Raw genomic sequence first — 17,581 nt, 5'->3', positions numbered from 1 at the left:
CAATTGATCCGGACGCGACAATATATATATATATAAAATACTGTAATTATATATAAAATAATGTATATGTAATACTGTATATATATATAAAATACTGTAATAAAAGAAACTGTAAAAAATTACAAATTGAAATTTGCAGATTTTCAATTTTGCCAACTTTTTAACAGGCTAAACACAATTAGACTGTAATAAAGTGGCATATTACATAAGCCTTTGAATTATTCAAAAGTAATTAAAAACTCTATGAATTAATTGTTTTTATCTTGTTATTATTTTTGTTTTTTTTTTGTATTGTGTAATTGCCCTGTACAAGATGATAGTTTTGATAGATGACAGTTGAATAACGAAACAGTATCATTATTGTTAAAAATAACTGATTGAAGTATATATTCTCACAAGCACATTAATGAATGCACACAATATCGTAGACCTGAGCTAGTTCACAAGCCTGTCTTTTTTCTATTACCTAGTGAGAATTTAACATTCACAACATTCTTATTATGAAAAATAAATTATTTTAAACTGAAATTTTTTTTAATTTGTTGTGAAACTTCTCAAATAATTATCTATTATAGTTTTAACTTCAAAGTTGATTTTATTTCATGTTTTTTTATTCTCTAGGCTTATGGAAGGGAGTTAGCAGATGCTCAGGAATACTGCAAAAAGTATCAACGGACTGGCAATGTAAAAGAATTGACACAAGCTTGGGACACTTATTATCACGTGTTCAGGAGAGTTGCTAAGCAACTTCCTCAAGTGAGTGAACAAAAACTTAAAAATATTTTTGAGTGTTTGGAAAGTATTTTAAAGGTGCTTATTTCTTGTGGAGAGATTTGGCTATGCACTCTGTACACAAACAAACACTTTTTTCTTGTCCAAATTTTAGTTATTTTTTTTCCATTTATTTTGTGTTTTTCATATAACCTATTTAGATTTCCAATTTCAGCCTTTTTCGTATTTTACAAAACTCTTCCTTTAATGTACACATTTTAAATTGGTTAAATTTAAATACTAAATGTTTTTTCTTTTCCCCCCACAGTTGACATCTCTAGAACTTCAATATGTATCTCCAAAGCTTCTGATGTGCCGTGATTTAGAGCTCGCTGTGCCAGGTTCTTATAATCCTAACAAACCAATTATAAGAATTGCCAAAGTTGAAAGTGCTCTTCAAGTTATTACAAGTAAACAGCGCCCTAGGAAACTTACTATAAAAGGTATCAACATATATTGAGATTTCCCCCCTTTTTTTAAAATGTTATTTATATATTTTTTTAAGAACGAATTATTGTAATTAATTCTAGTTTCATTTTTGAAATGATTAGAAGGCTCCGTAAATTGTTCTTTCAGGGACTATATATCTTGATAATGCAGTATAACTTCTAAAATCCTGATTTTAGAAAGTTCTGGATTTTAGATTTTTTTAAAAAACAAATTTGGTTGTTAAGGTTATACAGCTAAAATAAAAATTTAAAAAAAAACTCATTAGATTTTTATCATAAATTCATGTCGATATATGTTTTTTACCCCCCCCCCCCCAGCTATTTCTTAGATTTTCATATGATCTTTAATATTGTAACTAACACAATATTATGACACGTGAATTTTGAGTTTCATTTCTGAATTGATCTGCTCGATTCGCGACCATCTATTTTTATAGCTTTCTTAATTTAAGGGGTTATAATAAAGAAAACTAAGGCTAGAAAATATTTACTTGCAAAAATTTCTTAGCAACTTTGAAGTAAGTATGTAGGTCTGTCATGCTAATTCCAAATGTAGAATTTATTGTGTGTCAGCTCTGTTTATAACATAAGTAACTGTTGCTGGCAAAAATAGCATTTGTTGATTTCAAGTTGTTGTTTAATTTTTATTTAGCACGGCAACACTGTTAATGTATTAGTTACAAATGCCAGTCATTTGGCCGCTACGCCATTAGACAACGGGCTCTGCAATATTTCTCTACTAAAAATATTTTATTTGCGTGAAAAAAATAAAATTGAAACTTATTATTTTTTGTGACCACATGTTTTAGAATGTCTGGGTTAAAGACTGTTGTCAAAATATAAATGTATATTTTCTTCTTGTCCTTAGGTAGTAATGGCAAAGACTTCACCTTCCTCTTAAAGGGTCACGAAGATCTTAGACAAGATGAACGAGTGATGCAGCTTTTTGGTCTGGTCAACACCCTTCTTACCAAAGACCCAGAGACTTCCAGGAGGAATATCACGTGAGTCATTTCTTAATGACCTCTTCAAAGATGTACCTTTGTAATTTACGCTTTGCTAACTTTTGATCTATCGATCAAATTTTCGCTGATAAAGATATAATCTTAATGCTTAAAGATTTATCTTATATTACTTAATTTGTGCAGACGATATGTTATGGTACAAAATGTTTTTAATTTTTGATGGATTTTAGATTATTAGCCCTTGAGATATAGGCTGGCTATATTATGCATACAATCTGTAAAATATGGCTTAATAGTTTACTAGTGCATAGCGTTTTAAAAAGTGCTTAAATGTGCTTTTCTTTTGTTTTTTAAAAGTGCTTTTTTTCATTGGATGTTTTTAAAAGTGCTTAATTTTCACTTTGCGAAAGTGAGATTTCTTTCTTTACCATGTCGATTCTCATCACATATTATGCAAAAAGTATGATTTTTACATTGTTCTATTCAATGTTGAATGAAACATTTTCACAATTTATTTCAACCTCAATCCATTTTGGTGTACAATCGGTCTGTAGCGTATGCAAGCGCAGATAATTTTACATGTTTGATTAAATATTTGCGAGTCTGCGCGTGCATCTATTGAGTGGGTTCGGTGAGATTCTAGCTCTCTTATGTGCAACTCTGCTGCATTTTGCAAGATATTCTCAAATTCAGGTTTCATTTTCCACCCTCTGAAACCGAACTGAAAAGTCTTTCGATCTTTTTATGGTGGCTAATATAATTAAGAAAAGAGTTATTTGTCAGAAACTACTTATTTTATCATGATGATTTAAGTCTTTGAAAATTATTTTGCATTTTGTTAATGCCATATATAGTGCTTAAAATTATCTTTTGAGTGCTTAAAAAGTACTTAAAAGGTGCTTATTTTTTGTGAAAAGATGTGGCTATGTACCCTGTATACATAGTTAACTACAATCTGTAAAATGTGGTGTAATAGTTTACTCTTAAGAGCCCTTGAATGTCAGTCCCCTTAATGTTAATTTCGAAGTTTTATGTTCAAAATTGGAAGCAAAAATGTAGTTTCTCTAATTTCCGCAGATGATATTCTAAGGCAGTGATTCTCAACCACTGTGCCGCGGCACTTTTGTGTGCCGCCAAATTCTTAAAATGTGCCGCCAAATATTAGAAATGATACAATAAAAATTAATACTCTTTTCATTACATGTAAAGTTTAAACTAAAGAAAAGTGTATAGATATATAATATTATATATATACTTTTTATAATTTTTTCACGCTTTAACCGCGTGCACATGTCTTTGTGGGCGATTGTCTTGTCTGCGACAATCTTAAAATAAGAAGGAAGTGTTTAAATTGTCTTTGACACACAATTTTAAATAATGTTGAAATTAGTAGGAAATTTAATGACTATTAAAATTATTAATTAACAAAGGCTAAAAAAAGCTAAATACTAACTTCCAAGCGAAAATAAAAGCTAATCAATAAAGTAAGCTATGCAATTAATAGTTATAAAAACAAATCAACAAAGGATAACTTAACTAGCAAAAAAAATAAGCTAACATAATTAGCAAAAAACTAACTAACAAGAAATCACAAATAATAGTAATGAATGTAAAAAAACTAACAGTTAATATCTATGGAAAACAAGCTAAGAATTAATAACTAGCAAAAAAAACTGTTACTAACTAATAAAAAATTAGTCGAAAGAAATAATTAATCCCTTAATAAATGTGCTTTTGTAGTACATATTATTTTATTTCACATTCAAAATTATTATCACAAACTATTTAACACAGTGTATTATAGGTAATTAAACAACTTTTAAACTAATTTTTTTCATTGTGTGCCGTCAAATTTCGAAATCTTTAAAAGTGTGCCGCCACAAAAAAAAGGTTGAGAATCACTGTTCTAAGGTATAAAAATTTTTGAATTTTCAATTGATTTAAATTCATCACCCTCAAAATATGAGCAATATTACAGAGTTTCCTACAATCTATAAAGTTTTTACACAACTATATAAACTTTTATCTAATAATAATTTCATGCAAAACATATTTTTTAAAAATATTCATTACTTTTATTATTCAAGCTCTATTATTCATAATATTCAAATTATTTTTTAATTATTCGTAAGCTTTTGAATTATATGGTATACCAATTTTTACCTTATTATATTATACTGTGTACTTCTTAATAATAAAGTAAAAAAATTTAGTAAAGTAGTCTCAGAGTACTGAAATTTCAAAAAAGTTCTGTGTTTAAATTTCTCAAGAACTATTCCTAGTATTTCTCTAAAATTATGGATTCTGTTACTTAAAATTATGTACCATAAAACTCTATGTCCTTTATTAAGCCATTGGGACTATATCATCCACATTTCGGCTTCCTTCTTATTTTGAAGAGCAAAAATTCAAATCCATTGGGGAAAAAAGGTATGATTATTTTGAGGAAGTATGTTTTTGTGTCTGATTTTGGAACTTGAAATATTATTTGTGCAAAATAAATCTTATACTCTAGCCCTTGACCTATTAGGATTGCATATTAGTACATGAAAATTAAATGACTTGATCAAAAGTTATTCTGTTCTGATTTTTTTTATACAATGTACATTGTGTAAATGTAATGAAATGGCAGATCTGGAATAACTTTTGACTCAATTGTCAGATTTTAACAGAATACAACACAATCTTATAGGGTTATATGTGCTATTTTTTAACAGATTTGCATTTTTTACCCTTAAAATATTGAGAGTGGCTGTAATTTAGAAAATATGGTTCTACTAGTTTAAATGGGATAGCAGCTGAAAATTTGGTTACCTTATCGTTGTTTTTAATGTTTTGAGTTGTTAAACACATCTCTGGAAATAAGTACCCAAATCCAAACTTTCTTCTCACTTGAGCTGCTTGCACGATATTTTTATACAAAAAATAATTTTTAATATTTATTTGTTATTTAACTTAATAATATCAAAATATATTGAATTGTAATTTTTTCATCCTTTTAAACAATGTAGTTTGTAACGGTGAAATTAAAATTTGAAATAATTCATAGGCAATAAAAGTATTCTACTTTCAAGACAGCCCTTTGAGGGTCAGAGCCTTCCCTAGAACCTTCCTCCTTTTCTTTGTGATTGTTCTTCAGCTTGTAATTCTTAGGATTTTCAATTCCTCCTCCTCACAGTCAAACCATCTGATTTCAGGCTCTAGTTTTCATTGGTTTCTAATTGATGATCTTAAATGTCAAGGAAGAAGGATCCATTCCAGAGATGTGACCCGCAAGCTTTAAACAACTTATTTTGATGTATTTGTTGATATCACCTCCTCCTTGAATAGCCTATCTAGTTTAAAATTGCGTTGTTGTCTCCATAAGCCATCCACATTTATAACACTAAAAAATTTTCTCATAACTTTTCTCTCAAGAACAGCAAACAGGCCTGCTTGAGTTTTAGTTAAAGACCATGTTTCGAATTCATAGGTTAAGATAGGCCTAATGATTGTTTTATGAAGCATTAATTTTGTTCGTCTTTTAATTCATTTTGATTTAAGAAATATTTTTAAGTCATGAAGGCATGATCATAGTCAACAAAATAGTCATAAGCAAAAACATAGTAATAATAAAAAGTCATATTTTCTCAAAATGTTTCAACGATTATTGAGAGAGAGCATATTTTTTTCAAATTTCATCATTAAATTGAATATTATTTTAGATGATACCTTTATACCTAATGACTGTGACCCTCCTTGACCCTCAAGAATTAAATTGTTTTTTTCTCACTTTCTTAGGATCCATCGATATTCTGTCATCCCATTGTCCACAAACAGCGGCTTGATTGGCTGGGTTCCTCATTGTGATACTCTCCATACCTTGATAAGAGATTACAGAGAAAAGAAGAAAATACTGTTGAACATTGAACATCGAATAATGCTAAGGGTAATTCATTAATTTAAGGTGATAAAATATGTGTGAACTGGGATTGATTCAGGTTTTATTTACTTATTTTTCTTTTGGTCAATTTTTGTAAATTAAATTTTGTGAAAAGACAAAATATTTAATAATTAATGTTTATAAAAAAAAAATTTCTAAGCCATTATCAAAAATATATCAAAATGCTAAGTATCTCTGTACTTACATAATTTTTTTCTTATCGATCACTGAAATGAAAGATCCAAGGTATTTATTTTTGTGCAAAAATAGTTTGTGTTTCACCTCCAAATTTGTTTTAATATTCCTAGAATAAAGTTTTCAATTAATAAAATTTTCAAATTTAATTTTGTGAAGGGGCTATTGATATTATTTTGAATTTTTCAAAAGAGTTATTTTTATGAATTTTTCAAAAGAGTTATTTTTATGAATTTGATTTTTTTAAAAAAAATCTGTTTTTACAAATTTGAATTTAGTGTCTGAGCCAATTAATGAATAATAAATGACGTAAAAATTATTGACTAATATTGCCAATGATATAAATAACCTAAATGTATGGGATATTTTCCAAAATATATCGCTGTGGAATTATTAAATATTGTATGTAAATATTTAACTTATTACTATTTACTCTCTAACCTATAACTATTTATTATCTAACCTAGTACTATTTAGTACTATTTTTCCTTAATTCAATCGATTACCACCTTGAAAATTTAGAATAATGCTCAATCGCATTAATAAATAATCAACGATATAAAAATTATTGACTAATATTGCCAATGATTTAAATATCACAAATATATGGGATTTTAAAGTGTTCCAAAATGTATGGCTGTGCAATTATTAAATATTGTATGTAAATATCTAACCTATTGTATTCCAGATGGCTCCAGATTATGACCATCTCACTCTAATGCAGAAAGTAGAAGTATTTGAACATGCTTTGAAAAACACCCAAGGTGATGATTTAGCGAAACTCCTGTGGCTCAAAAGTCCAAGCTCAGAAGTATGTTGTTTAGAGTATACAATTAAGTTCTCATTCTGTTGTTTCTATTTAAAATGTAATAAGTTAATGATGTGCATTGATTTTCAAACTTATGTTTGTAGGTGTGGTTTGACAGGAGAACCAATTATACACGGTCTTTAGCAGTGATGTCTATGGTCGGTTATGTTCTAGGATTAGGAGATAGGTATATAGACTTTTGTGTTATGGATTTATTTGCTTTGTACTGTTTTTATTTTGATATCAAAATCATCAAATTTGTTGCTAATTTAAATGAATAAATAATCTACATTGCTGATTTAAATGATGAAATAAGCTACATTGCTAATTTAAATGAAGGAAAAATCTACATTGTTAAATTAAATGAAGAAATAATCTACATTGCTAATTTAAATGAAGGAAAAATCTGCATTGCTAATTTAAACGAAGGAATAATCTACATCGCTAATTTAAATAAAGGAATAATTTACATTGCTAATTTAAATGAAATAATCTACACATTGCTAATTTAAATGAAAAAATAATCTACACAATGCTAATTTAAAAGAAGAAAAAATCTACATTGCTAATTGAAATTAAACAAATTTACAGAATTTAGGTGTGCACACAGTGTGCAGAAAGTTTACATATTTTGCAGAAAATTTTGCTAAATTTAAAAAAAAATCAAACTCAAAATTATTTTTAAATATTTTTAAAGGGACTGACTCGTTTTGTGACAATTCTTTTTTTTTTTTTTTCAATTTCAAATTATTTTTTAATTAGTGTTAATTTAAGGAAAAATGTTTTTATTTTTTGCAAACACAAGTATGTTTTTTTATGAAATTTTTGAACTTTAACAACATTGATACAGATGAAGTCAGCAACCATATAAGATGCAATAATGTACTGTGCCTATGTATATATATAAACGTTTGCATGTTTTCCAAAATTTAAAATGTTTGTTAAATGTAAATTACAGCATCTTAGGAATATTGCTCCAAATTTTTCAGAATATTTTTCTAAATTTTTCGGTCAATCTGAGTAAAACTGCTTTTCTATATAACCTTTTAATTGACTCAATTGCACATTGATCAATGGGTTTTAGTAATGATAAAAATAAAGAAATGCGCGTTGAAAGGATAATCGAAGTGTTGTATTAGCGAGTATCAGATAATCGTTTTTTTTTATTGTAATGTGATTGTTGTGTTTCTCCACTTAAGCCGCACCAAAAAAAACAGGTTTTAATAAAAATGCTTTTAGTCTTGTTTGAATTTTCCTAAATTTCTTTCAAACATCATTTTATTTAACACATTTCAGAAAATCTTGCTAAATTCGCTTAAAAATTGAAGTTGCCATTTTCCGCCTTTCATTAAACTTGCTCCTATCAATTAATTTTTATTGCAAAATTAATTTAACATACATATTTTTCAGGCTTTCAGTTGTTGATATTTTTGACACGCTAAATTGTAAAAATTTTGATAAGATCAAGGCTAAGAGTTTTTTTTTTTTTTTACTCTTCATCCTAGTATGATTCATAGTTTGTAAAAATTTTAAGTTATGATGCATTAAAAAAAAATTTTATAATTGAAATTCTTATTAATTAAAGTATAAAATAACAGTATGAAACTGTTTTTTTTCAAATTGCTTTAGAAGGCAATTTTGAATGTCTTCAAAATTTTTATTTTGAAGACAGTCAAAATAATTATTCTTGATTGCTTTGTGGATATGGAACACCATATGAAGTTAATCATTGGTGGCATTAGTCATTGGAATTTGTAATAAGACTTTTAGGTCACTTTTTCTTATTTAGTTTTACTTCTAACCTTAAAAACATCTTCTGTTGTCGCATGGAGATGTCTTGATCGCCCAATTAATTGTTATTGTGCTTTTACTGTTTGCAGTAAAAATTGTGCTGTGATTTTATTACTACTGTAAATTTACACAACTGTAAATTTATTTAACTTTAGCTGAAGACATATAGAACAGAAAATAACATTCAAAAATTGTGACACTTAACCCTTATTTAAGACATATTAATTTCCTAAAAATTATTTGTAACATGTTTCTTGACAGCCAATAACATGTTTCGTATTGCAATTACATGTTTCTTATTCTTTACCATTAAAAAAATTTGACCGAATTCTTTTTTTCTTCTTCCAGACATCCATCCAATTTGATGTTGGATCGCTTGAGTGGAAAGATTCTTCATATAGATTTTGGGGATTGCTTTGAAGTTGCTATGACCAGGGATAAATTCCCTGAAAAAATTCCATTCCGTTTGACTAGAATGCTCATACATGCCATGGAGGTAAGAATTTCAAATCATCCGTTTAATTAAACTACTATTTGTTACTTCTTTTTCAAGAATGTATTTGTTATTTAATTTTTGTGTTCAATAGCTTTTTTTTTTGTTAATTTCAACATTTCTATATTATCTTGGCGAGTAGCAAAGTTATATAAGTTATTATAAGCGCAATTGAACATATTAGGGTGTTGAGTCAATATGTTGATAGTAACTGTAAAGTCATAGTAATAATTTCAAATGAAGGCTGATTGCTTTAAATGTATATTGCCCTTATTATTAATATTAGTTGCAATTTTTTATAATTATTTTTAAATAATAGGTGTTTTTTTGCACAAAAATTATTGTTGAAAAAATAATCTGTATTTACAACTTTCCTTCATTCCTAACTATCAATTTCTTAAAAATAAAAACCATTTTTAAAACAAAATAAGTCTCTCAAACTGTTTTTATAATTAATTAAGAAAGTTTAACAAAAAATGAAAGATCGTTTTTGTTGCTTGTTTTTTTTTTTTTTTTCTGCTTTGTTGTTCAATTATAAAATGTTAACCTAATATGTTTTCTTTAATGTTAAAAGAAAGGCAAATGGTATCCTCATGTTTTGTACTTTCAAATCTCTTTATGTTCACTAAGTAAAAACTTACTTATGCCTCTCTCTTGTTAATTTTTTCACGTGTCTTATTTCATGATTAAATAATTTTTCAAAAATAAAAAAAAACAAATATTTGGATTAAGTTTCTGTAAATTAACTGTAGCATGCATATTTAGTACTACTATTTACTTTGGTAACAAATTATCTTTGTTTCATTCATTTTTAATATTGAAACATTATTTAGAATTTTTGTATCTGTTAATATATTTTGTTATAAAATTAATAAAAGTTATTTGACCAACTTTTACTTTCAATAAATTTTGCAGGAAATAAGATATCCAAGTTATGCTTGTATATGTTACAGCATCATTTGATTTAATTTTAGCGAAAAGAAACTAGCAAAAAATTAACTCGAAGCTAAACATGAGTTAAATATGCATCTGAACATTTATATGAAATAATACTTGAAGGAATGCATAAAATAAATAAATCAAAAACGTAAGAAATCTGTATTTTAATAGAATTTAATGTGTTGAAAGAGAACTTTTTAAGAAAGAGAGCTTTTTAAGTCATTATGTGTCAAATTTCACGAGATAATTTTCATTTATCAAGCATTTTTTAAATAAACTCAACTCTCTTATGACAGGGATGTGATTCTTCCGCGGATTCGCGGATTTCCGCTTTTTTACAGATTTTTCCATTTTTTCCGCTAATTTCTGCTGAAAATTTTTTTTGCACAAGTTTAAATATTTTATGAGGAATTAAATTTTCCGCGAAGTGAAAATATTGAAGTCCTCATTCCTCCCTCAAACGTTGATTTTCGTATTTGCCTAATTTAAAAGTTGAACGTTGCGATTCTTAATCAGGCGATTTAAATGCCGTACATTGTGATTCTTATTTACGAGATTTAAAAATCCAATATCGCGATTTGTAACTACGCACTTTTAAAACCCTATGTAGCGATTCGTATTCATGCGAGCTTAAAATCCAATGTCGTGTCTCGTCTTTGCGGTTGTAATATCAAACATCGATTTTCCTATTTATAAGTGCTTTGAAAATTAGACAGTGGGATTCGTATTCGCGCTATTTAAAAATTATACATCGTGATTCGTATTTATGTGATCTAAAAATTACGCATCATGATTTGTATTTTCGCATTTTTTAAATTCGATATAGAGTTTCATATTCACGTGATTTAAAAGCCTCATTTCGGGATTCATATTCTCTTAATTTAAAATCATGCATGTGATTCATATTCTTGTAATTTGAAATCATGCATGTGATTCATATTTATATATTCATGCAATTTTAAAATTAATCATCGGGATTTATAATCGCATGGTTTACAAGTTTAAAAATTGCACTTTTTTGTCAAATTTATATATATATTCATTCATGAATTTCCTCTCTTTTACTTTCCAACTACTCTCATCCCTGTTATGATTATAGTTTAAATTTATTCTTTATTTATAGACAAGTATATTTTTTCATTTTACATTTAATATTGTAGGTACTTTTTAAAAAACTGTTAGAAAATTTTTAAGGAAAAGCTGTTTGTTAAAGGTAATTAAAACAGTAATTGTTAGAAATTAAGATTTTTTTTAACACAATGTAGTGTCTCTTAGTCCCATCAAAGAATTAAACTATATGTAATATTTCACAAAATAATTTCTTTTTAATATTGTATTATTTTACTTTTTAATTGTAAAAGATAGCTTATTTTTATTTGTTATTCGTGAAATAGGTGACTGGTATTGAAGGAACATACCGAAAAACATGCCAAAAGGTTATGAAAGTATTGAGAGACAATAAGGACAGCCTTATGGCTGTTTTAGAAGCCTTTGTTTATGATCCTTTGCTGAATTGGAGACTCATTGATGGTATTTATCGTTTTTCTTTTAAAACCACCTATGAAACAATCTATTCAATTTATTTCTAATAATGAGTTATCAATCTTACAAGCAAACATTTTTTTTTCATTTACTGTAGTAATTAAAATAATCAACAGATCTCTGTTATTAATGATGATTGTTAAATGTTTACTTTCTTGTTTTCTTTTTTGTAGTGACATAATTTTGAAAATAATTAGTTATACATACATATATTTATGTATTAATAAATATATTTTTAAATATTGTTTGATATTGAATAAAGGAAAGGCCTGGGGTTTAATTTTAGTAGCCCTGGTTCAAATAAAATATATTAGGTTCCATTTATAAGTTTTTGTTACAAAACACATTTACGTTTTAAAGAAAAGATACAGATTATAAACTTATGTAATTAAATAAATAATACATTAAAAGTTGTTTCTATTTTGAAAATCTATCATCGTAACTTAGCATTCCTTGAATTTTTTACCTTCTCGCTACCAATTTTCCTCAAATGTATACATTTTGCACTAAAGTTTATTTATTATTTTTAGCTCAACCAAAAGGTAAACATTCAAAGAGCAGAAGTGAATCATCTTCTTCGATTCATGATCAAAATGGTAATAAAAACAGAATTCTTTACTATATTTTTCATTTTAGTATCTCTTATTTCGTTAGTCTGAGAGATTTAAAATTTACTTTTATTAATTATTGCACTAAATATGCTTTTATGTGAAGTTATACATAGTGGTAGCACAAAGTAACAATTAATTAGCAAAAAATATTGAACTTCAGAATAGTTTTTCTTTTCTCTAAGTTCTGATAATGTTTTTTTTTTTTTTTTAATTCAATTAATTTTCTTTTAATTCTTTTTTATTTAGCATTGTATAAACATTAAGTATGAGTATTGAAAAATCTTAACTAAATTAAATGTTTTGAAAATATATGAACTTAATGATTTGAATGCCTGATGACAAGAAAATAATTTAAAATGTTGTGTGTTGATATTAAGTTTATTATACTATGATAAAATACAAATTGTATACACTGAAATATTTATATTTCCATATCTTCTATATTCTGTACTTTAAAATTTTTTAATTAACCTTTTTAAAAATATATATTATTAGAAATTGCAAATTATGTACTAAGATATTCTCAAAAATTGAAATGTTAATTCAAATTACTATTTAAACTACTGTTATAACATGCTTCAATATATAATATTTTTAGAATCACAATTCGATGAAATGAGAAATAATTTATCTATAAAAGAGCATTTTAATTGCTATTTTCCCGACGTGTGAGTCTTATTACATACAGTTTTAAATTATACTTTTAAAATATCACACCTTTCAACTGGTTAAATACTTGTTCTAGAATTCTGGTTCTTGATCCCTGTTGATAAACTGATGCTTATTCTCAAAGCTATCTTTCACTGTTCATAACACGAGGCACAATAACACAGTTGGAAAAGTAATGCAATGCACCATTGCATAAATACATTTTTTTTGTTAAAAATTACTTTAAAATTGTTCTTTCATTTGAATTGAAATGAATAATTTATTCCTTCACTTAAACATTTAATAGTTTCCATAATTCTAAAATAGAATAAGTAAATTTTTTGAAATTAATTAGACAATTTTATTGCCATTCAAAATATTACTAACTTATGAAATAACATTGTTATAAAATGTGTTAATAGTTATGGTTATTAATAGCTTAATTAATTAAATTAAATGGTAATTATGATGCAACGAGGCTTAATCTACGACTCTAAAGAATAAGAAAATTATGAAAAACTTTATTTTGGTTTGAAAAAATCTCAGTTAAACCCTGAAAAAAACCTAGTGGGTTGAATTTTTCTGAAAAAAAAATGCTTTTTTTTTACAACATTGTTCCTACTAGAATTAGTTGGAATAAAAAACTTATAACATGACAAATTCAAGAAAAGAAATGGCCTGAAGTAGCTTTTGTCTGATACATAATTTGTTTTGCCTTTAACCTATATAAAATTTGCTGGTGCTTTTTTTTGTGGGTAGTTATTATCACATTTCTCAAAGAACAAAAGAATATATGCAATGCTTCTAACCTAGTCAAATGTTACATAGTGCATAGTGTTTTTAAAAGGGGGCTTTTTTCATTGGGTGTTTTTAAAGAGTGCTTAATTTTCCCTTTTCTAAAATGAGATTTTTTTGTCTTCTTTACCATGTCGATTTTCACCTCGTAATATGCAAAAGCGTGCTTTTTTCAAATTGTCTATTCAACGTTTTCACAATTCGCTCAACCACAATCAATTTCAGCGTACTGTTGGTCCATAGCGTATTAAAGCGCCTATCATTTTACTGGTTGAATGAAATACTTGCAAGTCCGCATGTGTGTATAGTGAGCTGAGTTTAGTGAGATTATTGCACTCTCCTGTGCAACTCTGCTGCATTTTGAAAGATATTCTCAATTTCAAGCTTCATTTTTCACCCTATAAAATTGAACCAAAAAATCCCTTGATCATTTTTTTAATGGCTAATATAATCAAGAAATGAGTTTTTTGTTGAAAACTAGTTATCTTATCATGATTGTGTAAAGTCTTTGAAAATTATTTTGCCTTTTTTTTAATGTATATAGTGCTTAAAAATGTTTTTTGAGTGCTTAAAAAGTACTTAATAGGTGCTTATTTTTTGTTGAAAGATTTGGCTATGCACTTGATTGGTTTTATGTATAAAATGTTTAGAAGTCGTTTTCTCATACTCTCCTTCCACTTTCAATTACTATAAGTAATTCTCTTGCATGTATATTTAATTTACTTATAATATATTTGATTTATTTATTTGCTATTTTATGTATATTTGATTTACTTATTAATTGCAAATCCTTATTCTTTCATTTTAAATAGATATATTGGAAGTAGAAGTGCAATCTCAGGCAGATTCAAAGAAAACAGACACTCCCATTGGTGAGTTACACATTGATGTTGAACTTGTTTGCAATATTTCTAATTTTCTTCAAAGCGTTTCTTTTGTAACATTTAGTTCTGCGGAACTTAAATGTATGGATTTGAAGGAGAACCTTTTTTTTCTATACAATTATCTTGTTGTGATTCTGCACCAAAAGAAACAAAATTTTTTAAGTCTATTTTGTCATATGAAGTCATATTCAATAACATGCTATTTTGATATGTTACGGGCAGGGCCGGATTAACCTATAGGCACACTAGGCACGTGCCTAGGGCCTACGAAATTCAGGGGCCTACGAAAAACTTGGGAGAAAAAAATTTGTTGACAAAAATAATTTAGCTTTAAAAACAACAAGTGTATTTTGCACAAAATTATGAAGATACAAATAAAAATATAATATTTTTCGGTAATAAATTATTTTGCAGAATCTTATGATCTAATATATTACTTTTTTGCGATTTTTGGATTCAACGAAATCTTGTATTATGCTGTCGAATTCCAAACTACGCAAAATGTCGTATTCAATAGACATAAGTGCGAGCGATGCCAAACGATCTTGATTCATTGTTGAACGCAAATAATTTTTTATCAATTTTAATCTGGAGAAAGATCTTTCTCCTTCTGCATTTGATCCAAGAATCGACAAATATATTCTTAATGCAATGTGAACGTTAGGAAAAGTATTCACAAGTTTATCTTTAATTTGAGCCTTCAACATTTCTTGTGCAGATTTATGTTCATACAAATTTGAAAATAGTAAAAATTCATCTACAAAGTTTTCCTCTAAATCGGATGAGTAAATTTTCACCAAATTTTGCGCTTCTAGTTTTATCTCAGATTCTGACAAATTTTTGTGAACAAGAAAACCGAAATTATCGTACAAATCACTGTAAGCTTTACGCCTTTTAGTCATTTCTGAAATTAATACATCTAAAATGGCGTAATACGTTCCTGACAAAACGTGACTAACATTTTATGAAAATAGTATTAAATCATTTTTTTTCTATTAGTAAACATTTAACCTACCTTGCAAATTTATTTATAAATAATGTCAAAAGATTTACTTTTGACAATGTTAATTTCCTTCACTGACTTATCATAGTAGTATCATGAAAACTATGAAGCTATTTGTAGTATAATTATTTCTTGTAATTAATCTCACTATCAATTTCACTGTTTTCTTTGCTGGTTTGTTGTTGTATTGTTGACGTGAAGTGTTTACCTTTACACAGTTATCGATCGAACTAATCATAATAGTACGTATTATCGATATCAACTGCAATATAGGCAGTATGTCGGTATTGCAGATAAAGTTTGATAAACAAATTTGCAAATTAAAATCCATATTAATAAAAATGCTAAAAAAAATATGCAAGAAAATTTTAGCATATATTTTGAAAAGAGGGGAGGAGTGGGGGAAGGGCCCCGAAAACGGCTGTGCCTAGGGCCTACGAAAGGTATAATCCGGCTCTGGTTACGGGGTAAAGCAACTGGGAAATCTGTGAAAAGTCAAAGAAGAATTATAAGTGCTCCTCTCCACCTGCCGTTTTTCTGCTCCACTGACCTTGGTAAGGGAAGCAGGGAACATGCTTTTGCTGATTATCTACTCACATAAGCAATACCGAAAATCAAATAATTTCTGCACTATTGAGTTTTTTCATTTTTATGAAAAATTAAAAATTCTGCACCTTTAAAGAAAGATTTTTAAAGAGAAACAAGGTTTTAAAAGGGGAGTAAAAACGAATTTCTCTCCTTTAGGTTGTGCAATACAGTCTCTGTGTAAAAGAATTTCTTTCATTGCACTAATGATATATTTTAATGCATTACCTATTTCCTAGCTTTTAAAATTTCTTTAATCTTATAAAATTCCATGTTTTTAATCATCCTTAATCAAACTTTAATTAAAATAAACCAATTGTTTATCTTTTATTACATTTTATAAAAAGCAATTATAAACTTTTTATTATCTTCTTAACAATCAACATAACAGCTAACTTTTTTAGTTCAATACAAACGTATAACTCCTTAATTCACTGTTGCGACTAAATTAAATATCAAAATCCATTTTTAACTCTTAATTTTATAAGCTACTTTATTTCTCCAACAACAAAAAAGTTTCTGTTACAGGGTTAAATTAATAACGTTGGGATTGGCTTTGTGTTTGGCTTTTTTTATCGTAGGATAAATCGCCAACTATGGATTTTTTCCCATGCTCATAGGTGTCTGTTAAGAACCATGCAGTCACTTTTAATTAGAAATTCTAGATGTTAGGTATGGGGGTTTTTGATTCCGAATAGCCCCCCAAGTGCTACTGTTATTAATTTACAAAAATTTCTCCGGCATCTTTGTTTGATACTTTTTTTTATTTATTTAATTTTATATGGCCATTATAAAATTATTCCTTAAATAAAAGTAACTATTGTTTTATATATCTGTGGACTCTCTCTTTTTCATAAAACCAATGTGATTAACAATGATGACCAATTAAAACTAGTATTAGTTATCCTAATATAGCTCACACATTTGCACAGTGATTTTATATTTCCTCCTAATATATTGTGTATAATATATACAGGGAACTTTTTTTTTTCAGATTTGAATGGCAACCCTGATTTAATTTTTATTTATAAATTGAGTTTTATTTTGCTATTTAATTATTTCACTTAAGTTTACAAAAAGGACAAAATGCTCTTCTTAATTTTTTTAAATGGTTCTCTTACTATTCTTCAAATATTGGCAACTTTGTTTTTAAGTCTAATCCATTCTTTCCAGCATGATG

General features: G+C 27.3%; 1 protein-coding gene across 1 annotated transcript in view; it reads left to right on the top strand.

The window, feature by feature from the left end:
• LOC107439010 (serine/threonine-protein kinase Tor) overlaps window positions 1–17,581 on the top strand; it is a 100,623-nt gene that overhangs the window by 80,708 nt on the left and 2,334 nt on the right. The window contains exons 46-55 of the mRNA XM_016051467.2: window positions 622–756; window positions 1,040–1,214; window positions 2,089–2,224; window positions 5,966–6,113; window positions 6,991–7,113; window positions 7,215–7,297; window positions 9,250–9,397; window positions 11,728–11,863; window positions 12,406–12,471; window positions 14,742–14,801. Coding sequence (XP_015906953.1) covers window positions 622–756; window positions 1,040–1,214; window positions 2,089–2,224; window positions 5,966–6,113; window positions 6,991–7,113; window positions 7,215–7,297; window positions 9,250–9,397; window positions 11,728–11,863; window positions 12,406–12,471; window positions 14,742–14,801 — 1,210 coding nt within the window. The remainder of the gene's footprint in view (window positions 1–621; window positions 757–1,039; window positions 1,215–2,088; window positions 2,225–5,965; window positions 6,114–6,990; window positions 7,114–7,214; window positions 7,298–9,249; window positions 9,398–11,727; window positions 11,864–12,405; window positions 12,472–14,741; window positions 14,802–17,581) is intronic.

The sequence above is a fragment of the Parasteatoda tepidariorum genome, chromosome 10 (assembly GCF_043381705.1).
Source record: "Parasteatoda tepidariorum isolate YZ-2023 chromosome 10, CAS_Ptep_4.0, whole genome shotgun sequence".
Lineage (NCBI taxonomy): Eukaryota > Metazoa > Arthropoda > Arachnida > Araneae > Theridiidae > Parasteatoda > Parasteatoda tepidariorum.
This window is presented reverse-complemented; position numbering and strand designations above follow the sequence as displayed.